The sequence below is a fragment of the Sciurus vulgaris genome (assembly GCF_902686455.1).
Source record: "Sciurus vulgaris genome assembly, chromosome: 11".
Lineage (NCBI taxonomy): Eukaryota > Metazoa > Chordata > Mammalia > Rodentia > Sciuridae > Sciurus > Sciurus vulgaris.
In genome coordinates, this window is record NC_136472.1 from 71,802,806 (window position 1) to 71,830,174 (window position 27,369).

Genomic DNA, 27,369 nt, shown 5'->3' on the forward strand with positions numbered 1-27,369 from the left:
ACTTTAGGGTTAATAACTATATGTGATCATTTTACAAAAAATTCTACCATCCAGTCTCATTTCAGGGAAAGCTTTAAAGAATAAATGAACAAGTTGATCAATGAGGGTCAGGAGTATATGGCAAGATAAAACTGTTCTTTTTAGCAGACACTTCAGCAAGCATGTACAGCAACTTGATTTAGGAAGCTAATCCTAGATAAACTTGGAAGGAGATTATCCTGTTAGAACCATCAGGTTGTAATACCATTTAAAACTCCGAATTCTAGTTAATTCCTTCCAATTTAAATCCTAACCTCCCCCACTCTTACAGTGAATTACCAGCTCAAGTTCAATATATTTCATCAGACCCACATCATGTTGTCTTAGAAAATAATTCTCCAAATGTACCTATATAACACTTAGAATTTATGCCATGAAAACTTATTAAATACTTGCTGAAGTTTAAGGTGAGATGAGGTAAGAGACATTTATACTGTCTGTAAACTATGAGTTTTCTAGAATTATGTGCAAAATTTGCACATATATATTCTACGTTCAGTTTTCTGAGAGAATGTCTCATAGTTTTCATCGGATCCTCAAAAGGGTGAGTACCCCAAAAGTGAAGAATTGATAATTTAGAAAGAAATGGGATATTTATGCACACGAATTTTGAAAGGGAAAGACAAACTAGTCTTCAATTACCTGATGACTGATTCCCTCAAATCCTTCTGTTCTCAAACCTGGGGGTTAAAGGGAGATTAAAGGTCTGTATCCCCACATCCTCACGGTGCTGCATGGTTACCATGGCACAGATCCTTGACAAAGGCAAGGATCCTTTGGCGACCATCTGGTCTCTCACATTAGGATAATAGTATCTGTAAACCACAAAAGCACAAGCTGTCAATTGGAAGAATTAGATGATGAATGACTCAGTCAGCCCAGGGATCAGCTTGCAGTATCTAGTTATTGTTGCAGCCTGATCATTCTGTATTAGTGGGGTGCACAACTTTGGTTGTCTGAAGGGATTTGCCACCTGTTACATGGAGGAGCAACCCCACAAATTATTATTTGAGCTCAGCCCAGTGTCCCACAGGCTTTTCGTTTGAGGTTATCTGTATATGCCTTGGGCCTCTGGGAGTAGTTGCTCCCTAAACTTTCCATTCTGAAGTAGAAAAATGATTTTGGTTGGAGCAGTCCCAGACTCTTTCATGGCTCATCCTCATCTTTGGGCCTAGGCCCTTTTAATTTGGAGAGGTAATGAGGATCTGTTAGTACTTCCTCCTCATGTCAAAACAACTCATTCTCAGATTATAAATCAAGATTAATAAATCATTCTCAGATTGTAAATCAAGCCTAGGTTTTTTTTTTTTTAATCTATGTATTTTTTTATGTGGTGCTGAGGATCAAACCCAGTGCCTTACACATGTAAGGCAAGTGCTCTATCACTGAGCTACAGCCCAAATCTAGGTGGTTTAAAAAAAAATATTTTGCACTTGCTTTCTACCTGACCATATTTAGAAAACATTCCTGGCATATGATGGTAGTGTTCTCTAGTTCTATTTCTGATGCTGTTTTCCTTTTTTTAATTTTTATATTTTCTTAATCATTTTCGTTGGCTTCTTGGAGGTATGGATGCAAAGAGGTGGGAGAGATTGGACATCTGTATCTTTTCTAGAAATCTTCTACCAAAGTCTGCAACATTAAATGGATTTATATTTTTATGAAAGGTTACTACTCTTCTGGTGGTGAAGGGCAGATTACAAGAAATTAGTTTAGTGGCGCAGAGACCATTTTGGAGGCTATCATAGTGATCAGGCATCACATAATAAGGGCCTAAATCAAATAAGGCAGTAAGAGAAGCCCTAAAAAGTTGAATGATGTATTTAAGAGACAACAGGAAGGAAATGAATAGACACTTCACAGAAGAAGATCTACAAGCAATCAACAAACATATGGAAAAATGTTCAACATCTCTAGTAATAAGAGAAATGAAAATCAAAACCACCCTAAGATTCCATCTCACCCCAATTAGAATGGCGATTATCAAGAATACAAGCAACAACAGGTGTTGGAGAGGATGTGGGGAGAAAGGTACACTCATACATTGCTGGTGGGGCTGCAAATTAGTGCAGCCACTCTGGAAAGCAGTGTGGAGATTCCTTAGAAGACTTGGAATGGAACCACCATTTGACCCAGCTATCCCACTCCTTGGCCTATACCCAAAGGACTTAAAATCAGCATACTACAGAGATACAGCCACATCAATGTTCATAGCTGCTCAATTCACAATAGCCAGACTATGGAACCAACCTAGATGTCCTTCAATTGATGAATGGATAAAGAAACTGTGGTATATATATACAATGGAATATTACTCAGCCATAAAGAATGATAAAATTATGGCATTTGCAGGTAAATGGATGAAATTGGAGAATATCATGCTAAATGACATAAGCCAATCTCAAAAAGCCAAAGGACGAATGATATCGCTAATAAGTGGATGATGACACATAATGGGGGGAGGGAAGGGTTAGTGTTAGGGTTAGAGTTAGGGTTAGGGAGGGGGGCAAGAATGGAGGAAGGAAGGACTGTATAGAGGGAAAAGAGGGGCGGGAGGGGTGGGGGGAAGGGAAAAATAACAGAATGAATCAAACAACATTACTGTATGTAAATTTATGATTACACAAATGGTATGCCTTTATGCCATGTACAAACAGAGAAACAACATGTATCCCATTTGTTTACAATAAAAATAAAATAAAAAAAAAAAAAAAAAAAAGAGACAACAGGAGAGGCTGGAGTTGTAGCTCAGTCAGGAGCTCAGTGGTTGAGCACTTGCCTAGCACATGTGAGACACTGGGTTCGATCCTCAGCACCACATAAAAATAAATAATTAAAATGAAGGTATTTAAAATAAAAAAGAGAGGAGCTGGGGTTGTAGTTCAGTGGTACAGCACTTGCTTAGCCCATGTGAGACACTGGATTCAATCCTTAGCACTACCTAAAAATAAAATAAAATAAACTTATTGTGTCCATCTACAACTAAAAAAAATTTTAAAAGAGAGAGAGAGAGAGAGAGTAGGAGGTAAAACTAATAGGAATTCACTTGCAATGTGAGTAGTTGTTAGAAGTATGAGATACAGCCAGATGCATACCTATAATCCCAGGGATTTGGGAGGCCAAGGCAGAAGGGTCACAAGTTTGAGGCCAGCCTGGGCAACTCAGTGAAACTCTGCCTCAAAATAAAAATATAAAAAGGGCTGGGAATGTAGCTTAGTGGTAGAGCATCCCTGAGTTCTGTCCCCCATACCAAAAAAACAAAAACAAAAACAAAAACAAAAAAAAAACAGAAAAGAAGTACAAGACACAATTGCTCCCGAGACCCTAAGAGATTGCAGTAAAAGCTAGGCAACAGTCATGGTCAAAAGAATATAAAACAGGTAAAAAGGGGCTGTTTAGCTATCTTACAATAATTCCTGGGTTGGCTAAAAATAGGATGCTTTATGATTGTGCACTTCCTTCCCGGCGCAGGACTCAGTTGTTCACACTATACCTGCACCAGATTTCAAACTGGACTCCACCTCCAGGCACAAGGCCCTGTGCAGAGAAGACACTCAGTAGGAGCCTTTGTACTGGAACTTCAGCTGGCAACAGGAGGGAGTGATGATGCTCACTATTAAAGATGGGATCTGGAACGCAGAGTGTGGTTGCAGTTCTGAAGGACTTCAGAGCAATTCCTTTGGAAAAGAAAAGCAGTTCAGAATATCCAACACATCATTAAATGTTTTAAATGTCACTGGACAGTACTTATATATATGGAAAACAAAGCAGGTACTATTACCCTTACTTCACATATGAGGATATGGACGCATTAAGGTTACACAGTTAGCTGGAAGGTCTTAGAGTTACTAGGTGACAGATCTAGAACCAGAATCTATATTTTCTATTACTCCTACAAAGGTTCACATTCCTAATGGCTATGGTCCCCTAAGTTCCCATGCTAATATAGAAGAAAGAGATCCCTTTGCTGGTGGAAAGTGTATGAAGGTTCCAATTTTTCCACATACTGCCAACACTTGTTAGTCTTTCTCCTTTGTAAATTACACAATTTTTGTGGGTGTGAAGTGCATCTCATGGTGGTTTTGATTTGCACTCTTCAAATGACTAATGATGCTTCAGTTTGGATGAGGTTTGTCTCTCAATGGTTCATGTGCTGGATGTTTGGTCCCTAAGTGACACTGAGAGGTGGTAGAACTTTAGAAGGCAGGGCTGAGTGGGAAGTAAATTCACTGGTGGCACTGTGCTCAAAGGGGATTAATACTGGTCTTGTGGAATGAGTAAGTTTTTTGAAGAGCAAGCTATTACAAAGTGAGGCCACTGATGTGCTTGGCTCTTTGGCACACAGCATCCTGCTTCTCCATCATGTTGTGACTTAGACAAGGAGATCTTCATCAGAGGTAGAACCAATAAGGCTACTCAAACTTGAATTTTTAGCCTCCATCACTATAAGCTAAATAAACCTCTTTCCTTTATAAAGTAACTTGGTCAGGTATTTTGTTACAGCAATGAAAAATGGACTAATACAGCATTTTCCATCTGTTTATTAGCCATGTGTGTATCTTTGAAAAAATGTCTCTTCAGGTCCTTCGCCTACTTTTTTTTTTTTTAAACTTATGGACTTAAAACAATTCTTAATATATTCTATATATAAATATTTTATTTGAACCCCAAAATCAACACTGGTAGCACCTGGCAGTCATTAATGGATATGGGCAGAATGGCAAAAAAATTGAGTTGCCAGATTACTCATTTCCAGCTGAAATCAAACAAAGTGAGACTCCACCTGTTTGTTTTAGCTCTCAGAGATGATTAGAAGATGGAGATGGTAGGGGCAGTGCAGTGTAGTACACAAAACTCTAGTTCTGGGTCCAGCTGTACAAGATTTGAATGTTAACCTTGGCTTTTGTTACTGAGGTAGACCCAGGTAAGTCACTTACCACTTTTGAATCTCATTTTCTCTTTTGTAAAATAAGGAAAATAAAATCTACCAGGATAAGTTGTTTGTAGGATTTTAGATTATGATTTATGTGAGAGATGTATACATACACATTTCTTTAAGTTCAGTATTCCCTAATTTTCTAATGTGTTCATAGTGATTTTATGGAGTATAACTACTGCAAAAATGAGAATCAACTGTATGTTTATAAAAAAGTGAGCAGTCATGTAAATAAAAAAGATGGGCTGAAATGCAAATAATTGGTAGATACAGGCAAATGAATACAGAAATTCCTTGTATCATTTTTAAAACTGTTCTGTAAATTTGAAATCATATCAAAATAAAAAGTTACAAAAACTAGTTTAAGAAAAAAGACATTAAAATTTTAGCTCATGTCCTATCTTACAATCTAGGTCTGATTAGAAATATCCAGCAACACAAAATTCACTCAGGAAAAAAAGTTCCTAAATATGTCCAAAAAAAAGAAAACCACAGAAGAACAAGAAGGCCTAATCTCTTAAACCTACCATTTTCAAGGAATTCAGGACCTTTGAGCATATTGGACTGTGAGTCTTGAAATGGAAAATAGTACTGGACATAACAATCTGCTTCTCCCCAAACTGTTGTCTGAAGTGGGGCTAGACCTTTAACCATTTCTATATGGAATTCAAAGTGGTGCTCCATCAATCCATTTCCTTGGCCTTCTGCCTATTAAAAGAAACAGAAAGACTGGTGAGCTTTAAAGAGAAACTTGCTTAAAATATTCCTGCTTATCCATAACCTGTTAAGAGATATTTTTCAAATGGTCCTTTCCCTGCTATAGACATTTAAATTTGTCATTCAGATTCAGATTTAAAAACATGGTATATTTAAGTGGTGTAGAAACATATTTGTTATGTTTTGGCTCTTTAACATTCCTAAAGAGCTCATGTGTTAGGCAATGCAGGACTGCTCAGAGGTGAAATGATTAGATTATGAGAGTTGTAACTTCATCAGTGAATTAATATGCTTGATGGATTCATAATTTGAATGGATTACTGGGTGGTAAGGTAGGCAGGTGAGGCATGGCCGAAGGAGGGAGATCACTGGGGCCTCTGTCCCTGGCCCCTTTCTCTCTCTCTCTGCTTCCTGGCTGCCACGAGTTGAGCAGCTTTTTTCCACTGTGCCCTTTTGCCATCACGTTCTGTCTTACCTAGGAGCCTGGAACAATGGAGTCAGTCAACTATGGACTGAGACCACTGAAAACATGAGCCCAAAATAAACTTTTCCTCCTCTCTGTTGTTCTTGTTAGGTCTTTTGATTAAAGCAATGAAAAGCTAACACACTAGTAAAGACAACAAATGTCAGAAACAGTAGGAAGTGATACAGTGAAATGAAGACCTAAATCCGAATCCTAATTCCCCCAGTCTTAATTATGGTGATCCTGGATAAGTGACCCTGTTTCATTGCTAAAAAAAGAGAATGACCATGAGTTACCTCATGCAGTTCTTTGGGAAATAAACATGATAGTGTATGTCAATATGTTTTATTAATTGTATAGCACTGTGGAAAAAAATTACTTTTAAGTTACTAGCAGAAAAGCAAGGTACTTCACTATAATTTTCCAACATGGACTAAGCCAACAGAATAAGATTTTGCTGACTTACATCTGGGACCACTCCCTTCTCCCTGTTTTTGGAAAGGCAATTAAGTTAGTAAATTAAGAGTATTAAGATCTGGTTGTCCAATTAGACTTTCTTGATAAATTCAGACAGCTAAGTGGGATACAGAACCATTTAAAGCAAGCATTGGAGTGTAAGCTATATTCTTTCATTGAGCTTTCTACTGCTGAAATAAGGATTTGGAGCAATGCTTTCACTACAATGTGCAAGAGAAAATGAGATTATAGTTTTCTATGAATCACAGTGTTGAGTCTCTACCAGAGCAACAGATGCTACAGATGGCTGGTCCAGGAAATGCGCCGGCCTAAGGCTGACGGGAGGGAGTGTTCCTTCTTCATTCTTTAATCGCTGCAGTGCAATAATCTGATCTGAAGAACCCATGGCTAAAAAGACACGAAGACTCCCATTTTGGTGGCCTGAGAACACATCAATCACAGGCATATAGCTGTCGACAGCAACAACTGGGTACTTGGCATCGAGCAGTAGGCGAGAAATCTTGGGATCTCTAGAGGGGAAGAAATTGTGAATGAGCAAATAAAAACCATCAATCAAGTCAGAGTTGCTTCATTTCTTAGCTTATTTCCTCAGTTTGTAAAAAATGGATCTACACCTACAAAAGTAATACAGTTTTTAAAAATGTGATTTTGTCAGTAACCAATCAAACTGAAATCACAAAGCAGGTTAAGTTCAAAATGAAGAATTTCAGGGCTGGGAATGTGTCTGATATATCTTCGTATCATGGTGGCCTGAAGCCATGAAGTCTGTGATGGAACAGAATCTCAAGGGAGGCTTGCTGAATTGTATATTTTACACAGAGGCAGTGTGGTCAGTTAGGAAAAGTATGGACTTCAGATTCTGGCAGATAAAATTTTGATATTACCAATGCTATCTGCCATCTACTGAGAGCTTACTATGCAGTATGGATTTTATAGACTTCTAATTCATCTAACATTGTAAAGGTGGATGCTATTTATTGTTAACAGAACAAAAGAAAAACTCAAAAAGATTAGTTAAGTTACTTAACTAAAGATACATGCGTAATAATAGGAAGGTGAGCTGGCATTCAGGCTTTGAACCATTTGATTCTGAAGTCCAAATGCTCTTCATTATATCAGGCTGAATCTTAGCTCTGCCACTTACTTGTTACATGACTTAGGCAATCAACTTAGCCCTTCTGAGTCTGATCCCTCATTTATAAAATGTAGGTAATTAAACTTCTGTCACAGACTGTAGATAGCACTAAAATGAGATAATGTAAAATACCATCTATGATGCTTGACACATGGTAAATGCTCTGTTCTTGGGTAGTTACAAATGTTTTATACTCTCTCAGCAAAGAATGGAATCAGAAGCGAAGTGGAGGAAGAGAAATACCAGATCACAACTACAAAACATCATGGCTACAATAAAAGGAAAAAGCCAAAAGCCTATGGCAGTCAGTGGTATCCATGATTTCAGTAGTATTCCTCAGCCTGACTGTGTTTTACAATGTTACTGTAGTAAGTACTTAACTCATGTTACATCACAAGCACTTGCTATTCACAAAAGGCAAATACATATATTTTCTCACTGGATCCTCACAATTGCTCCATGAGAGAGAGAGAGACTCTATCATCGCCCTCATTTTATAGATATGGAAAAGAAAGCCAGAGAGGTTCAGTGACTTTTCCAAGTCAAAAGACAAATTTTATCATTTCTAAAATGGGGATAGTGCAACTATTTCAAGAGGCTATAGTAAGGCTCAAGTCAGTTAATGAAAACAAAGGTGTTCTTTGTAAAATGTAAAGTACAATATTTCAAATACAGAACCATGAAAAGGTTTCTTGGGAAGGCGTTGGTGCTAAAGTAATTACATATGCACTTTGAATCAAAATGAAAAATAAACTGGAAATAAATAAACTTCAGGTTAGTTAACACTGTACATATTAAAGTGAGGTATGATAATCAAATCTAAGGTCTAAAGCACAATATTCATTACAGAAATCTTGTGAGCAGTTGATAGGAACCATACTGATATTTCATGACAGAAAAGTAAGGTATTAGTTTTGTGAGCTGATAACTTCTGGTACTAGAGCTTTCTGGTAAGGAGAGTGAACTCCAGACCCAGGTTGTCCAGGTTCTAACTCTTCTACTCTTATAATATTTGAGACAAGAAATTTAAGTTCTCCGAGTCTCTGTTAACTCACCTGTACAACAGGGGAAATGAAAATACCTGCCTCAGAGGCTGTTATGAAGATTAAATGACTTGATGTATGTAAGGCTCTTAGCACAGTGCCTGAAACATGGTAAGCAGTAGCTTTACAATAGGAGAAAGAGCAGCAACTGTGGCGAAACTGAGAAAGATCCTCCAAGGGATTACTGCGCTATTCATATTTGCAAACCAAAAGAATTCCTCTTCAGTCCATACAAAGTTAAAGATGCATAACAAAGAATACTCCAAAAGATCCTATTTACTTGAATGACACGTAAAACTGATGGAGAGGGAGTTTCACCAGCCCGAGCAGCTTGTCCTGTCCTGGGCTCCGCACCTTGTTCCAAGTTTCAATTACCATCACATTGTTCTTAAGCCTTTCCAGGTATTTGGAAGACAGAGAGACAGGAATCACCTGGGGAGAAACAAGGGGGAAACAACAAAACAAAACAAAATCCATACATGAGACAAAAAATTAACTTTTACTTTGCATCTAGTGAGGGACTGGGGTTGTGGCTCAGTGGTGGAGCATTTACCTAGCACGTGTGAGGCACCTGGTTCGATCCTCAGCACCACATAAAAATAAATAAATAAAACAAAGGTATTGTGACCATCTAAAACTAAAAACAAAAACAAAAGAAAACCAAAAAAATTAAAAAGACCTTAGCATCTAGTGAAAGCTGTGTGTGTGCACTCTATCCTGAACAGAAGCATTGTCTAGTGTACAGATTAACACAGAAAGTCCAGATATAAAACAGGTTGAGTTCTCTGATGACACTGCTCATATAGAAGGAACAAAGAAAAGGTTGCCACACATGTCAAACACAGTGCCTGCCAAACTCACCCAACCCTTTCTAAGGCAAAGGGATCCACCTGTAAACTCTCCTAAGAGAAAGGTGTTTTGGAAAGAGGACGGGGACTGTTTGGAAAAGAGCTAAGCACTTTATCAAAGGGCTGCCAATCCCACTGCAGAGAGCTCTCCCCAAGAAGTGTATGGCATGGCAAACAGCAAAGTCAACTGCTCATCTGGATTTTCAATATAAAATTATTCCAGAACTGGCTAGTTGGTAGTTGGAAAAGACAAGCCACAAAGACAGCCAGAGGATCTAAAGCCAACAGCAGCCCCATTAACAGTAAACTCAAGGGACTACCAATTTGAAGAAACCCAAGCTACAATAATAACTATAATAGTAGAGGGTTGGTTCCACTGATGAAACCAACAGAAAACATGAAAAGCAAAAAAGGGTGAAACCAGTCATATGTAAGGCATGATATGGCAGAACGCCTGCTTTGCGTGTAGAAAGCCTGGATTCCATCCCAGCATCAAAACAAAATAAAAGAAACAAAATATATAAGATATAATTAAAAGAAGATACCAGAAGCACAAAGAACCAGAGCAGAGCTACTTCTACATCCACCTAAGAAACTCTAATTAAACAAGGTGCCCTGAGAACATTTTTGTTCTTTGAAACCAACCAACCACACACAAAACCAACACAGCAACCTAATCTCCAAAGAAGGAGGTTTCAGAGCAAGCCTGGTAAAGAAAGTAACCCTAAATATTAAGGCTGAGCGGAATTAAGTAGAGCTAAATGCTTTGCCTAATAGGTGTCATGTAGATTGAGGAGAAAATCAAGGCAGAAGGAAGAGCACATGCAAAAGCACAGAGGTTGGAAGAAAGAATATTCAGGAAATGCCATGTAGTGGAGCACAGCTGAACTATCTAGAATAAAGGGAAGAGTAGCAGGAGCTGAGCCTGGAGAAGTAGCTACACTCAGATCTTAAGGGTCTTGGAGTCCATGCTAAGAATTAACATTCTTTCCTGAAGGCTTTAGAGAAAACACTGAAAAGTTTAAGCAGGAGAGTAAAATGTTCAGGTTAGTGTTTTAGAAAGATCTTTCTTGCTGGTACACAGAGGGAAGAAAGGACAAGACAGAGGTCAGAAACAGGCAGACCAATCTTAAAACTGTTTGGAATGAGGGTGAGGACCTGAATGGAAGCAGTGGCAATGGAGAGCAGATAAGGGGATGGATTCTAGAGATAATTAAGTTTGCAGAAGACATAGGAATTGGTGAATAATTATGAGTCAAGGACAATTTTCAGGTTTACTTCAATTTCTGAGTAAATTATAAAATGAATTATGGCAGAAAAAAGGAAAAACTGATTTGGAAGGAATAATAAATTCAACTTTGGACAAATGTGAATTTCTTCTTTCATTTATGCCTTCTTAAGCAATGTGTTAGGTGCTAGGTATAAAGTGCTTTTGAGACATGGTGATGACCAGCAGGCAGTTAGACACAGAGGTCTTGAAATTACAGGGATATGAATGGCTAATATAGAAGTGTAGAATTATAAGTTATCTTCATGAAATGAAAGTTTAAGTTGGGGAAATATATGTGAGGATCATGGGGAAAAGACGGTCAATTTGAAGATTGCTGGCAAGAGTAATAAATGGGAGCACCAACAGTTAAAGGTTAAGAAAAAGAGAGAAATGCAAGGGGTGCCAGACATTTCCTGGTTTTCTCCTGAAAAAGACTGGCTGTTGAATCAGGAAGAAAAGAGTGGAGTTGCAAAACCCAGGGAAAAAGTACTTAAGCAATGGCACCAAATTTTACAGAGAAACGAAATAAGATGAATATTGAAATAAGCAGAGAAATAAATGAGAGTTAAGGAAAAATATAAAAATAAAAAAATAAAGAGAGATTGGACATACAGGAGAGTTGGGGAAGCTTAACTAACCAAAGTTCCAGAGGAAGCAGAAAGGAACAGAAGCCATAACTCAGGCAAAAGAAGTAGTGAGAGGACTCCGTGGTACAGTGCTTGCCTGGTACACTGGGTTCAATCCTCAGTACCACATAAAAGGAAATAAAATATGCAATTTGATGAAAAAGAAAAAAAAAAGGAGTGAGAAACCAAACAAATTGAGAAAGAACAAAAGAAATAGACAAAAAGTTTTAAAATGTTAACAATGTCTTTTCCTCTTTACACTCAATAGAGCACACCAGATAACCACAAGAGTCCCTTCCAGTCTGAACATTCTAGATCTCTTTTAGATTGGAAGTATGATTTGGGAAACATTTAATTCCTGCCCCCATAAACCCCTAAAGGATATGGAAAAGACAAAGTTACCTGAGAAAAGTTAAAGACTGGTTGTGATGTACCCCATACAGTGATAGATCTGCTGACTTCCTCTGTGCTGAAGAGTTTGCAATTTAAATACACATTGCATGGTGATTGTTTCTCAGATTCTCCAGTAACAAAATCTTTCCCATCTGGCACCATCAAAAGCACATGCAACAGCAAAGCATTTTCTTTTGTTGACCCATCTGTCTGGTTGACTAAATTGTGGGAGGCTGGCCTAGCCATGAAGATTGAAGAATTTGGTACTACAGAGCTTGGTGACTTTGGGTTGGGAAGCACCAAATTCTGTGCTTCCTTTGTAGTTTCCTCAAGAATTTGAGTTAGGTTCTGTGGATTTCTGGTATAGGTATTATCTTGGTTGGGTTCTGGCAGTATCTTATCTGGACTTGTGGCAGCACAAAGTGGAGTATGTTGGATGCTGCTACTTAACTTGGAATTGACACCAGTGAAATTCTTGTTATCTATAACAAGCTCCATGGTTACCTATAAAACACAAAAGGAGAAGACTCACTAAGAATGTCCTCTAGAACTGGAATCAGAATTTTGAAGCTGGAAGTAATTTCAGATTATTAGGAAATAAATTAACTCATCATTTAATACCAACACAGGATAAACACAACAGACTGCATATACATTAACTTAGACTAAGAAAAAAACCAGGCAGATTATTTATCAATAATTCTAGATGAGACTAGAATATCATCTTGTACCAGAAAATAAGGAAATGCTCAGAAAAGGATGGTGATTTTTTTTTTTTTTTTTTTTTTTTGGTGGTGCTGGGGATTTGAACCCAGGGCCTTGTGCTTACGAGGCAAGTATTCTACCAACTGAGCTATATCCCCAGCCCAACAGCAATGTTTTTAAAGGACACAAATTCTAGTTGAAGAGTCTAGGATAATTTGAGCATCAAAATAAATATTAGGAGTAGATTATAACCTGTTGAATAATATAATAATCTTTGACTCCACATCAATATAAAATTATGGGAGAAGGGACAAGTCTTTTGCATAGTAGAATGTCAGTTAACAGATGCTCAGAGAGAGCTGCAGGTGCAGCTCTGTGGTAGAGCACTTGCTTATCATGTGCAAGGCCTTGGGTTCAGTCCCCAGAACTAAGGAAAAAAAAAAAATCATCACATAATAATATGTGATTTGGGTAAACCCCAGTAGAGGGGCATTCTACAAAATAACTAACTTATATACTAAACTATAAAGAATGACTGTGGAACTGTTCCAAACTAAAGGAGATTAGAAAGAAATGACAATTAAATGCAAATTATAATCCTGGACTAGAAAAAAATATTCTGTAAAAGGAAGTATAGGCACAACTGTGAAATGTACAGACTATAGGTGCAATATAACTGTTTAAGTATTATGTGTGCTGATGTCCTTTTTCTTAGGAAATACATGTAATGCATGCTAAAGAATCTACTGGGAAATAGATATGATGACTGTAACTTATGTTAATAGTTTGGAAAAAAGGGGGTATATGTATGTGTGTATGTGTATCTAGAGAGGAAATAAAAGAACAGAGAGATAGAAATGGAGAGAAAATGGAGAGAGAAGAGGCAGACAGACAATTGTAAAGTCAGTATGATATTAAAAACTGGTGAGTCTGGGCAAAAGGCATGCAAGCTCTTTGTATTACTTCTGAAACAATTCTCTAAGTTTGAAGTTATTTCAAAATAAAACAGTTAAAAATACTAAAAAGTAAAAAAGAAAAAGGATGCTGGATACATGATGAATTTGAAGAACAGAAGTGGTCCCTTGGTAAATGTAAGAAGAATTAATTACTAGGAAACCTACAGGTGTTACACAGTTATTTTGCTCTGTCAAATATAGCAGCAATCAATCTAGCATAGTATTACTCTCAACAAAGCCAGGACAGAAAACAATTTCTAGTTCATCAATCCTTTTAATTACCCCTTTCAGATTTTATTTATTTAATATTTGCAATATTGAACCCAGGGGCATTTTACAACTGAGCTACATCCTCAGTTCTGATATCCCTCTGCCTCCGTCTCCTGAGTTGCTGGGATTACAGGTGTATGCCATTGCATAGCCCCTTTCAGATTTTAAACCTTGTAGTCCAGAATGAATCAGGCAGGCAAAAACATAAAACTTGGTTAGCAGAAAAGTAAGGTGTTATCAATTTTTTTCCAATAATAATCACATAATAAGTGTTTAAAGATTAAGTGGTATTTATTAGGAAGACCAGGAAAAAGAAAGGTTTTTCAAGAAGAGGAAGCAGCATGAAAATTAAAAAATAAAATAAAATATGGAGGCATGAATCTGCACAGTACCTTAGGTGATTCTTTACATAGTTTGACATGGTTACTGGCAGAGGATGAAATAGTAGGCAGGTGTCATATTGAAAGCCTTACACTTTATTCTTGGGTGACTTGGAGCGATGAGAATGTTTTAGGCAGGACTGTGAAGATTTTTAAAGTTTACCAGGACAACAAGCAAAGCTGTACTGAAGCCATACATTCAAATTCTGCCACCTAAGAAATCCTGATGCTTCTGAACCCAAGGAAAGAACCCCTTACTCCATCAAGCCCACACTGTTACTTCTCTCCTTGTGACTGTCACAACTCTAGTCTAAGCCACCATCAATCATTTCTTTTTGGGACTAATGCAACAGCCTCTTCATTTCCCCTCTTGCTCCCTATAGTCTACTATCCACATAGAAATATTTAAAAATGTGTATCAGGCCAGGCGCGGTGGCACACATGCTCTGGAGACTGAGGCAGGAGGATTATGAGTTCAAAGCCAGTGTCAGCAAAAGTGAGGTGCTAAGACCCTGTCTCTAAATAAAATACAAAATAGGGCTGGGAATATCAGTGGTTGAGTGCCCTGAGTTCAATACCTGGTACCCACCCCCTGCAAAAAAAAATGTAAATCAAATGATGGCACTCCAATGCTTTAATGTCCCTTTAATGTCCCTTGGCTCTCAGGCTAAAATGTAAACACTTTGCCTTAACCTACAAAATTCTCAATGATATGGCTCCTACCTGCCTATCAACCCTACTTTCTGTGGTAACATTCTGTCCTTTGATGACATAAAGTCCATTTCCACTTTAGGACATTCTGCATGTGTTAGTCCCTCTTTCTGGAATGATCTTTCCTGTGCTTTTACTTTCTTCAAATTTCACCTTAAATGTCACCTCCTTAGAGAGAGTTTGCCTGACTATCAGGTACTACTTCACCCCAGGTATTCACTATCATATCATATATTTTTCATTTCCTTCACAGCACTTCTGTTGCCCTATCTCAATAGAAGCCCCATAATAGTAGGGGCCTTGCTTTTCTTGTTCACTACTATATTCTCAGTGCCAGTCAATAAAACACGCTCAGGAAATACTTCTGATCTTCTGATTGTATATCTATGTACCTTCAGGGGGCCAAGTGGACTATGACCATTTTCCTGTTGCACTGGAAGGTGATCACTGAAAGAAAGCAACTCTGACTGAATGACAGCTCGCAAAGGAAGTGATGCAGATCCAATGACTTCTGGCTAAGGGAAGAAGGAAAGAAAAAGCTTAGGTTAAAGAGGAACCACAGGGGATTTTAACTGACATGTCAATTTATGATGACTTATAAGAGAACTCATGCTTTAAGAAGTACAAAGATTGATTCCTTGACTGAGGCAACTCTAAGTGGGATTCTATATTCTGTTATATTTTGGGGCCCCTCCTAGGCTTCCATATTTTTCCCCCATGGAAGATGGTAGAGAATTTCATATGCTATAAAGAGATTGTAAGATTATCTTTTTCTGATTTTAAGAGTTCTTTACTCAAACATCCAACTTTACCATTAAAAATACAAAACAAAATTTAGATGATACAAATTTTTGCCATTAAAGGCAAAAAAACTATAAAACTTAGTAGTTATCAAAGCTATGGAGAAATAAAAAGCTGCCATATGAATAAAACTGAGAATATAAACCAGCAATGCACAACAGCAAATTTGATAGTTAATAATGAAATGCTTTGAAAATTCATATTCTTTGGTTCAGTAATTCCATTTCTGGGATTTACTCTAAAGAAACAAGGAATACATAAAAAGCTTATGTACAAAAATGTAGGCTAAAAGTAGTTAATAGAAATAACTTTGATACTCAATAATCAAGAATTACTAAGCTAATTATAGCATATCCATATAATGGTATGATATACAGACATGAAGATGACATTCACTAAAAGTTTATTTATTCTTTTTAGAAGTACGTTCTTTTTTTTTTTTAAACATTGTTTTAGTTGTAGGTGGACACAGTACCTTTATTTTATTTATTTATATGTGGTGCTGAGGATCGAACCTAGTGTCTCACATGTGCTAGGTGAGTACCACCCCAGCCTCCTAAAAGTTTATAATGAACAATATAGCTGTAATATTTGATAGAAATAGGATGTTAAATTATATATATATAGTAAGTCTTTGAAAATATTTATGATTATATGGAAAACATTAAGTACATATTTTTGAAGAAAAATGAAACAAATACTCAAGACAAGGTTAAATGAGAAAAAAGGATAAGAGCTGCATATTTGAAAAAAACAAAGGAAATACACATAAATGATAATAGCTATTTTTGTGGTGCTGGGACTATAGACAATTTTGCTTTTTAAAAACATTTCTAAGTTTTCTACAAAAATCATGTATAATTCTCATAATTAGAAAAAAGCCATTAATTAGAGTAAAATGATTCAATATAAATACACTAAACATTAACAGAGATTGTCTTTAGGTTGTTGAAGCATGCAATTTCCCCCTCCTTCTTGTTTTGCTTTTTTCCACAAAGAACTTGTATTATTTATATCCCCTGGAAAAAAACAAACCAAATATAACAAGTTCCCTTCTTCATGCTATCCATATGGAAGATGAGGTCAAAAGATTACACAGGCTACTGTCTCACTGAAAGAAGTAAATGTGGCTCATGTCATAGTTTATTGATTTATAAACTAGGAAATAATTGGTCAACTGTTACCCACAAAATACATTATCATGCACATTAGCAAGATACTTTAGGTATTTTGCCTGCAAACAGGAAGAAGAACCCTAAATTAAGGCTAATATAATCTATATCAATACAGTTATTTCCCTACAGTAAGGGAGTACAGTAAAAACATTAAGAATTTAGGATCTAAAAAAACCAAACGTGGCTCTTGTCTGTCTTTTATGAGACTGGGTGATCACAGACATGTCACTTAACTAAATCTCAGTTTTTTTTCATATACAAAATGAAGGTAATAATACATCTAACTCAGAGTTGTTGTGATGATTAAATTTGATGGTTTGTGTAGAGCCTTTAACTATACTACCTGGTCTATAACAAATAGCACAGAGTAGTAATAATAAAATTAATTAATTATTATGATATTAAAAAGCATCAGTGTTGTTTGAGCCTGGAGAAATTCCTACCTTAAATTGGAATATAATTTTAAGTATGCTCTTAATCTCTGGTGTGAATGGTGAGGCAAAGGTCAAAATCACTCACAGTACCTTTTTCTGTGGCATTTTCTTTGCATAAATTTGGAAAGTGAGGTTAGAATTCCACCAGTGCTCTATCATGGGGCCACCAAACTGTACTGGAAACACAAATCGCTGCTGGAATTTCACCACTGTAAGGAGAACCACACAGAGGCACATGTCACACCATTCAGCCACAGCCATCGTTAATCCATTCCTTGACACCACCCACCTCCCTTTCAAACCTAATTAAAAATCTCTTTCAGGGATTTAGTCAGTTTGATTTCACAGAATGTTTTAGGGTTGTGGGATTGAAGGAACAGAGACAAAGAGAAAACCCTTTGTATAGTAGCAGCAGAGAAGCAGTGCTATGTTGCTCTGCTTTGTTATGAGAAATGAATGTCAAACATAAGATATATAAGGAGATATACCCATATATTTCCCTCATTTAAGGTAATATGACAGTTTTTAAAAGACAAGAGGTAGGTCGTATAATAAAAAAGGGGAGCCAGCTGAAAGTGGAACAAAAAGGGATAAATACATAGAAGAATTGAATTTAAAATGACAATATAGGCCTTTTTTGAGAGCAGATTGCTCACTGTCAGGTGTCTATCATCGGCCATTTGCCTGCCTCTCGCCTGTCCATCGCCTGCCTTACCCCTATCTATCACCCAACGCTCGAGGTTCACCTGCCGATCACCGACAGTTGCCAGCAGATTGACCGCAAACCGCCAGTGGAGAACCAGCTGCCTGCTGCTGCCTGGAAGTTCACTGTTACAGTACCTGTAGGTTTGATTACACGTGGCTGCCGCCAAATGACTGGGAATACAAATCATTTCTCAATAATAACCCTGAACGTTAATGGCCTAAACTCATCAATCAAAAGACATAGACTGGCAGAATGGATTAAAAAGAAAGACCCAACAATATGCTGCCTGCAAGAGACTCATCTCATAGAAAAAGACATCCACAGACTAAAGGTGAAAGGATGGGAAAAAACCTACCATGCACATGGACCCAGTAAAAAAGCGAGGGTTTCCATCCTTATATCAGATAAAGTGGACTTCAAGCCAAAGTTAGTCAGAAGGGATAAAGAAGGACATTTCATACTGCTTAAGGGAACCATAAATCAGGAAGACATAACGATAGTAAATATTTATGCCCCAAACAATGGTGCATCCCTGTACATCAAACAAATCCTTCTCAATTTCAAGAATCACATAGACCACAATACAATAATTCTGGGCGACTTTAACGCACCGCTGTCACCACTAGATAGATCTTCCAAACAAAATTCAACCAAAGAAACCCTAGAACTCAATAACACAATCAATAACCTAGACTTAATAGACATATATAGAATATTCCATCCATCAACGAGCGGATACACTTTCTTCTCAGCAGCACATGGAACCTTCTCGAAAATAGACCATATGTTATGCCACAAAGCAGCCCTTAGGAAATGCAAAAAAAAATAGAGATACTGCCTTGTGTTCTATCAGATCATAATGGAATAAGAGTAGAAATCAATGACAAAGTAAAAAAAGGAAATTACTCCAACACTTGGAGGCTAAATAATATGCTATTGAATGAAACATGGATAACAAAAAACATCAAGGAGGAGATTAAAAAATTCTTAGAGGTCAATGAGAATGATGATACAACATATCAAAATCTCTGGGACACTATGAAAGCGGTACTAAGAGGAAAATTCATTGCATGGAGCACATTCCAGAAAAGAATGAAAAGTCAACAATTAAATGAGCTAACATTACAGCTCAAAGCCCTAGAAAAAGAAGAATAGAAAACAGCAAAAGTAGTAGAAGACAGGAAATCATTAAAATCAGGGCTGAAATCAATGAAATTGAAACAAAAGAAACTATTCAAAAAATTGACATGACAGAAAGTTGGTTCTTTGAGAAAGTAAACAAAATAGATACACCCTTAGTCACACTAACAAAGAGAAGGAGAAGACTCAAATTACTAAAATACATGATGCAAAAGGAAATATCACAACAGACACCACTGAGATACAGAACATAATGAGAAGCTACTTTGAAAATCTGTATTCCAACAAAATAGAAAGTACCGAAGACATTGACAAATTTCTAGAGACATATGCTCCTCCCAAACTGAACCAGGAGGACATACACGATTTAAACAGATCAATATCTAGCAATGAAATAGAAGAAGCCATTAAAAATCTACCATCCAAGAAAAGCCCAGGACCAGACGGATTCTCAGCCGAGTTCTACAAGACCTTTAAAGAAGAACTCATTCCAATACTTCTCAAAGTATTCCAGGAAATAGAAAAGGAGGGTACCCTACCGAACTCATTCTATGAAGCTAATATCACCCTCATACCCAAACCAGGAAAAGACACATCAAGGAAAGAAAATTTTAGACCAATATCCTTGATGAATATAGATGCTTAAGATCCTTAACAAAATATTGGCAAACCGTATCCAAAAACATTAAGAAAATTGTGCACCACAATCAAGTAGGGTTCATTCCTGGAATGCAAGGATGGTTTAACATCCGTAAATTAATAAACATAATCCATCATGTCAATAGACTTAAGGATAAGAATCATATGGTTATTTCAATTGACGCAGAAAAAGCATTTGACAATATACAACACCCCTTCATGCTGAAAACACTAGAAAAAATAGGGATAGTAGGAACATACCTGAAGATTGTAAAGGCTATTTATGCTAAGCCCATGGCCAACATCATTCTTAATGAAGAAAAACTGAAACCATTCCCTTTAAAAACAGGAACAAGACAGGGATGTCCTCTTTCACCCCTTCTATTCAACATTGTCCTTGAAACTCTAGCCAGAGCAATTAGGCAGACTAAAGAAATTAAAGGGATACGAATAGGAAAGAGGAACTTAAGCTGTCACTATTTGCAGATGACATGATTCTATATTTAGAGGATCCAAAACCTCCTCCAGAAAACTTCTAGACCTCATCAATGAATTCAGCAAAATAACAGGCTATAAAATCAACACGCATAAAGCTACAGCATTTTTATACGCAAGCAACAAAACAGCTGAAAGGGAAATGAGGAAAACAACTCCATTTGCAATAGCTTCAAAAAAAAAAAAAAAAATACTTGGGCATCAATCTAACCAAAGAGGCAAAAGATCTCTACAATGAAAACTACAAAACAGTGAAGAAATAAATTAAGGAAGACCTTAGAAGATGGAAAGATCTCTCATGTTCTTGGATAGGCAGAATTAATATTGTCAAAATGGCCATACTACCAATAGTGCTATGCAGATTCAATGCAATTCCAATTAAAATCCCAATGATGTACCTCACAGAAATAGAGCAAGCAATCATGAAATTCATCTGGAAGAATAAGAAACCCAGAATAGCTAAAGCAATCCTTACCAGGAAGAATGAAACAGGGGGTATCGCAATACCAGAACTTTAACTATACTACAAAGCAATAGTAACAAAAACAGCATGGTACTGGCACCAAAATAGACAGGTAGATCAATGGTACAGAATAGAGGACACGGACACAAACCCAAATAAATACAATTTTCTCATACTAGACAAAGGGGCCAAAAATATGCAATGGAGAAAAGATAGCCTCTTCAACAAATGGTGCTGGGGAAAACTGGAAATCCATATGCAACAGAATGAAACTAAACCCCTATCTCTCACCCTGCACAAAACTCAACTCACAATGGATCAAGGACCTTGAAATCAGACCAGAGACCCTGCATCTTATAGAAGAAAAAGTAGGTTCAAATCTTCAGGAGCAGACTTCCTTAACAGGACTCCCATAGCACAAGAAATAAAAGCAAGAATCAATAACTGGGATAGATTCAAACTAAATAGCTTTCTCTCAGCAAAGGAAACTATCAGCAATGCAAAGAGAGAGCCTACAGAGTGGGAGAATATCTTTGCCTCTCATACTTCAGGTAGAGCACTAATTTCCAGAATCTATAAAGAACTCAAGAAACTCTACACCAAGAATACAAATAACCCAATCAACAAATGGGCTAAGGAAATGAACAGACACTTCACAGAAGAAGATGTACAAGCAATCAACAGATATATGAAAAAATGTTCTACATCTTTAGTAATAAGAGAAATGCAAACCAAAACTACAGTACGATTCCATCTCACCCCAATTAGAATGGCGATTATCAAGAACACAAGCAACAATAGGTGTTGGCAAGGATGTGGGGAAAAAGTTACACTCATACATTGCTGGTGGGACTGCAAATTAGTGCAGCCACTCTGGAAAGCAGTGTGGAGATTCCTTAGAAAACTTGGAATGAACCTACCATTTGCCCCAGCTATCCCACTCCTCGGCCTATACCCAAAGGACTTAAAATCAGCACACTACAGAGATACAGCCACATCAATGTTCACAGTGGCTCAATTCACAATAGCCAGACTATGGAACCAACCTAGATGCCCTTCAATTGATGAATGGATAAAGAAACTGTGGTATATAATATAATGGAGTATTACTCAGCTATAAAGAATAATAAAATTATGGCATTTGCAGGCAAATGGATGAAATTGGAGAATATCATGTTAAGTGAGATAAGCCAATCTCAAAAATCCAAAAGAGGAATGATCTCACTGATAAGCGGATGATGACACTTAATGGGGGGTGGGAGTGGGACAAGAATGGAGGAAGGAGGGACTGTATAGAGGGAAAAGAGAGGAGGGAGGGATGGGGGAAGGAAAAAAATAATGGAATGAATGAAACATCATTACTCTATGTAAATTTATGAATATGCAAATGGTATGCTATTACTCCATGTACAAACAGAAACAACATGTGTCCCATTTGTTTACAATAAAAATAAATTTAAAAAAATGACAATATAAAAATGAGTTAATCTTCTGGTTGATGAAAAGGATAAGACACGACTGATGTCACTCAGACAAAGTATGAGGTAGTGATGTTACTTAGCCATGTTAGGAGGGGTAGAGTCTATCTCTTGGAAGGAAAGGAAGGGGTTTCTGCTATAACAAGTGTAAATGAGATGAAGTGTTGGTAGCATTTTAGTTTGTATTTGTTGCTATGGGGCATTAGCTGTTAAATAAAATGAATATGAAACTAGACTCAAAGGAGATGACGTTAGGCTTTACTTCTATTACTTATTAGTGATCAACTCAGCAACAATTTATCACCTATAAAATGATCTTACTGTTCATTTACTTGTAAGGCCCTTAAAATGGATACCCTCACAAATAGCCCAGTTATGGAGAGAATTTGCTATCAATGACATTCATTTAAGTTGGTCATTTTGACATGCTGATTTCTCTGTTTATCTCTGGCCATCTTAATTCTCTCTCTCTTCTTGTATGTTGGGGGTGGTGCATCTATTTTATTTTACTTTTCAGGTGATTAAAATTGAACACAGAGCCTTAGATAGCAACTTTTTTTTTTTTTTTTTTGCAGTGCTGGGGATTGAACCCAGAGCCTTGTGCATGCAAGGCAAGCACTCTACCAACTGAACTATATTCCCAGCCCCAGATAGCAATATTTTTAAGGCAGTATTTCCCAGCAGTAGTGGGATCTAGCCTGGTCAGCAGGCACCTTTGTGTTTAGCCTTGTGTGTGTACTTCTCTTGGTATTCTTGGGCAAGATCTGGGTCTTGTTGTCTGGATCCACACACAGGAAGTATGAACAAAAGGTCTGGGCCCATGAAGCACACATCCACTAGGAGATTATTTCTCTGAGTGCCTTACCAGGAGAAGAGAACGAAGAGAACAACTATATCTTGCTGGTGTGCTGGGAAGATTAACTGAGGCAAAAAATAAAAAATCCTTATCATATAAACAGAATTCTATGTCAACCTAAGATTTCTTTTTACTACCTATGCATATTTTAATACTATTACTATATTCCTCATATAGTTCTGTTTCTTAAGGTCATTAACACTATTTTTTTTAAGTAAAAAAAATTTTTTTTTTAACCACAAAATAGTGATAGTGTGGAAGAAGAAATTCAAATACACAAATTGCTAATAATACAAAAATTGCTAATAATGTCTCAGATAAGATTATTTTTTAAGAGTTGGAAGAGATCCATAGTATATGATTAAAAGAGGTTTAAAGATGATAAAGTGATTTTGCCAAAGGTCACATAATTAGTGTGGCATAATCAGAAGAAGAACACAGTCTTCCAACTCTTAGCTCATATCTTATGCCATATTTCCCAAATGTTTCTTCTCAGGACATGGGGAGAATTCAACCACTGTGGTCAGTAATAAAAAGAATACATGAGAGGTAGATTAGATTAAGAGCACACGACTTAGAATCAAAATAGTTCTAGGTTCATATTCTATTCTACCATACCAGCTGAGTGATTTTAGATTAGCTACTTCATCAATTTATGTATTAGTTTCCTCTGTCCTCATCTATGTGTGTGTGTAGGGGGGAGGGTTTAATGTAATGACTAAGTGGTTAATGTATGTAAAACGCTGAGTAGAATTAGTGCCCAATGAATGATAGTTACTATTAGTTATATAAACTCTACTATTTTAGGGCTTAATGCTTTTATACTCATTAGCCCCTCTAATGGTTCAGTAATTCCTTGTGTGATTATAGGCAGCATTTGCTTTGTAGGTACTATGTTAGCTGAAACTTATACATACTAGAACAGTGTCCTTGCTCTTTCATGGTTCCATGGCAACTGAAAACTCAATTTCAAATGGCATGAATTTCAATTAACACTATACAAGCAAAATGAGAACTGATGTATTTCAGCTTTACAGAAGGGGAAATCAAGGCTCAGAGATAGATTGATGAATAGATAGAGAAACTGTGATATATACATACACACACACACACACACACACACACACACACACACACAATGGAATATTACTCGGCCATAGAGAATAATAAAATTATGGCATTTGCAGGCAAATGGATGAAATTGGAGAATATCATGCTAACTGAGATAAACCAATCTCAAAAAACCAAAGGACGAATGATCTTGCCGATAAGCGGATGATGACACATAATGGGGGGTGGGAGGGGAGCAAGAATGGAGGGAGGAGGGACTGTATAGAGGGAAGAGAGAGGTGGGAGGGGCGGGGAGAGGAAAAAATAACAGAATAAATCAAAAACTATTACCCTATGTAAATGTATGATTACACAAATGGTATGTCTCTACTTCATGTACAAACAGAGAAACAAGATGTATCCCATTTTTTACAATAAAAATTAAAAAAAAAAAAAGAAATTCATAAAATGTTATTTAAGTGGAAGGATGTAGAAGGAAAAGCCCTGAGAATTCAATATATTTTTCTTTGCATATGGAGGTTTGATAAAAAGTTTAGCCACAGTAAAGCTCCTCAAACATGCATACTTTTAGTCAATAGAATTATTTATACAGACTTGCATGCTTTGAACAAACCCCCAGGGCAGCTTCTACTACTGTTGATAATAAAAACACATAGCCAGAAAGTAAACAGAAGACAAATTTGAAATGCCCTAATTCTTCCTTAAGGTGATGGAGTGAGTGAAATAATGTGGCCTAGTAAAAGAGTATATTATATTACTTTAAGGCTAAGTAAGTGTTTATTTTAAATACTCGCATTAGATATACTCATGCCAAGTGAGAAATAATGCATGCATAAGATTACTGAAATTTTTTTTTTTTTAACAGAGAAAGGTTGAAACAACTTAAATACTGATCCACTTAGTATTTAGGGCTTATGGCACAGCAGTAAAATGGGATAGTTTTCAGTCATAAAGGAATGATGAAGCTCTTTATGTCTTGATATGCAAAAATTCCTAAGATATAATGTCAAAGGTAAGTTGCAGAGGTGTATATGGTACTCTATCACTTGCATAAAATGGGTGTAGGGGTAGAAAGGAATCAACACATCTGCTGATATATGCATAAAACAGTTCAAGAAGCATATAAAAGCAACAATGTTGTTTGCCTGAAAAGTACATGAATGGATTATCTAGTTCAAAATGCAAATATAGCAAAATAAAATTTAAAAAAACTAAAAAGTTACTATAGAAAAGTTACTTGAATGTGGAGCAGTTAGGACCACATCTTTTGTTTCTCAAAGCACCTCCCAGAGAAGAAATTTAACACTAATGAACTCTTCATGGATCAAATGGAAGAGCCAAGGCAAAGATATTCTCAAATTATATTAGAAAAATGGCTTTGATTTTGGATTGCAGGAACATGTTTATTATATTATCCCTTTAGCTTTCTGTACTAGACATATTTAAAGCAAAATAAAAAAGAAGATAATGGACTATGTGAATATTAAAACTTGTGCTATAAACAATACCAACTAACGGCTGAAAGAACAACTCACAGAACAAGAGAAAATGCTTGAAAATCATAGAAATGATAAGGGACATGTATCTAGAACTTATAAAGAATTCTTGCTGGGGAGTACCCACAGTGAGATGTGTTTGGAGTTGGAATAGAAGGGCGGTGTGGTGCCCTTTGTGAGGTTGTAAGTGTCATCATCCTGAGGATATTTATAGACTGTCTAATAAAACAATTTCATATTTGGAAACAAAATTCTTGTGCAGGTGGTGGTGTACACCTTAATTCCAGCAACGTGGGAGGTTGAGACAGGATGATTCCAAGTTTGAGGTTAACCTCAGCAACTTAGTAAGACCTTGTCTCAAAGTAAAAGATAAAAAGTACTGGAGATGTAGCTCAGTGATAAAGCACCCCTGCAATCAATCCTCAGTACAAAACAAAACAAAAAACAAAAGCAGCCTAATTAAAAAATGGGCAAAGGATCTGAATAGATATTTCTCCAGAGAGGATATACAAGTCACTAATACGCACATGAAAGATCCTCAACATCATTAGTCAGTGGGAAAATGCAAACTAAAATCATAAGGAGCTACATTGTTTATAGGAATATAAAAAGGTGCCACTGTTGAAAATAGTTGGGCAATTATTGAAAAAATTAAAATAGTATTACCATACGATCAGCAATTATAACATCAGTACAAAGCCCTGTACACAAATGTTCCAATCAGCATTATGCAACACTGCCAGAAAGTGGAAACAACCCAAATGTCCATCAACTGATGAATGGGTAAATGAATGGAAATATCAATTATAAAAATAATGAAGTACTGAGATACACCATAACATGGATAAAATATGAAAATACAGTAAGTCGAAGAAGCCAGTCACAAAAATCACATGATGCATGATTCCATTTACAAAAGATATCCAGAATGGTTGAATTGATAGAGATAAAAAAATTAGTGGCCAGGGAGTTGGGGGAGAGGAAAATGGCGAGTGAATGCAAGTAAACATGGGGTTCTTTTAGAGGGTATAAAAGTGTTTAAAATTGGATGATGGTGATGGTTCTACAGTTTTGCAAAGGTACTAAAATTCATTAAATCCTACATGTCAAATGCGCGAATGGTTTGTGAACTGTATTTTGATAAAACTGTTTAAACAAGGAAAGAAAAGTGTCAACAGTTGAAAAATATGAACTAAGCATCAGATGTTTTGAATTTTATTCTCAGTCATGTAACTGACCTGCTATGTTAAATTAGGATAGTTAGAGTTAGTGTACCACCGAGCCAGTTTCTTCACTTATAAAATAAAAGAATTAAGGAGATTTACTTCAAAATTCTTTCTAGCTCTAAGATTCTATGGTACTGCAAAAGTCAGGTAAGTAATTAGGGGTTCAAAAATTCTTCCAAAGTCAAAATATCTAAGGAGCAGAAAACCAGACTGTCTCTTACTTCCATCTGTAATTTTACTGGAGGCAAGTCGAACAACTTCAGTGATCAAAGCTTTCTTTCCCAATCCACTTTTGGAAAAGCCCACAGGAAAGTGATATTCCACAAAGAAAGTGCTAAAAAAAAGAAAAAAAAAAGTGATTAAAAAAACAAACCAAGTAAGAAATCTATTTTCTATTTATGAATTACATATCTTTGAAGG

The 27,369-nt window shown here is 36.6% G+C and overlaps 1 protein-coding gene across 1 annotated transcript in view; it reads right to left on the reverse strand.

Annotated features, from left to right (window-relative positions):
* C2CD3 (C2 domain containing 3 centriole elongation regulator) overlaps nucleotides 1–27,369 on the reverse strand; it is a 145,184-nt gene that overhangs the window by 64,728 nt on the left and 53,087 nt on the right. Inside the window, 10 exon segments of the mRNA XM_079103795.1 lie at nucleotides 682–697; nucleotides 701–854; nucleotides 3,533–3,716; nucleotides 5,503–5,683; nucleotides 6,895–7,141; nucleotides 9,091–9,242; nucleotides 11,957–12,451; nucleotides 15,362–15,484; nucleotides 17,470–17,588; nucleotides 27,171–27,283. Of these exon segments, the coding sequence (XP_078959921.1) occupies nucleotides 682–697; nucleotides 701–854; nucleotides 3,533–3,716; nucleotides 5,503–5,683; nucleotides 6,895–7,141; nucleotides 9,091–9,242; nucleotides 11,957–12,451; nucleotides 15,362–15,484; nucleotides 17,470–17,588; nucleotides 27,171–27,283 (1,784 nt within the window).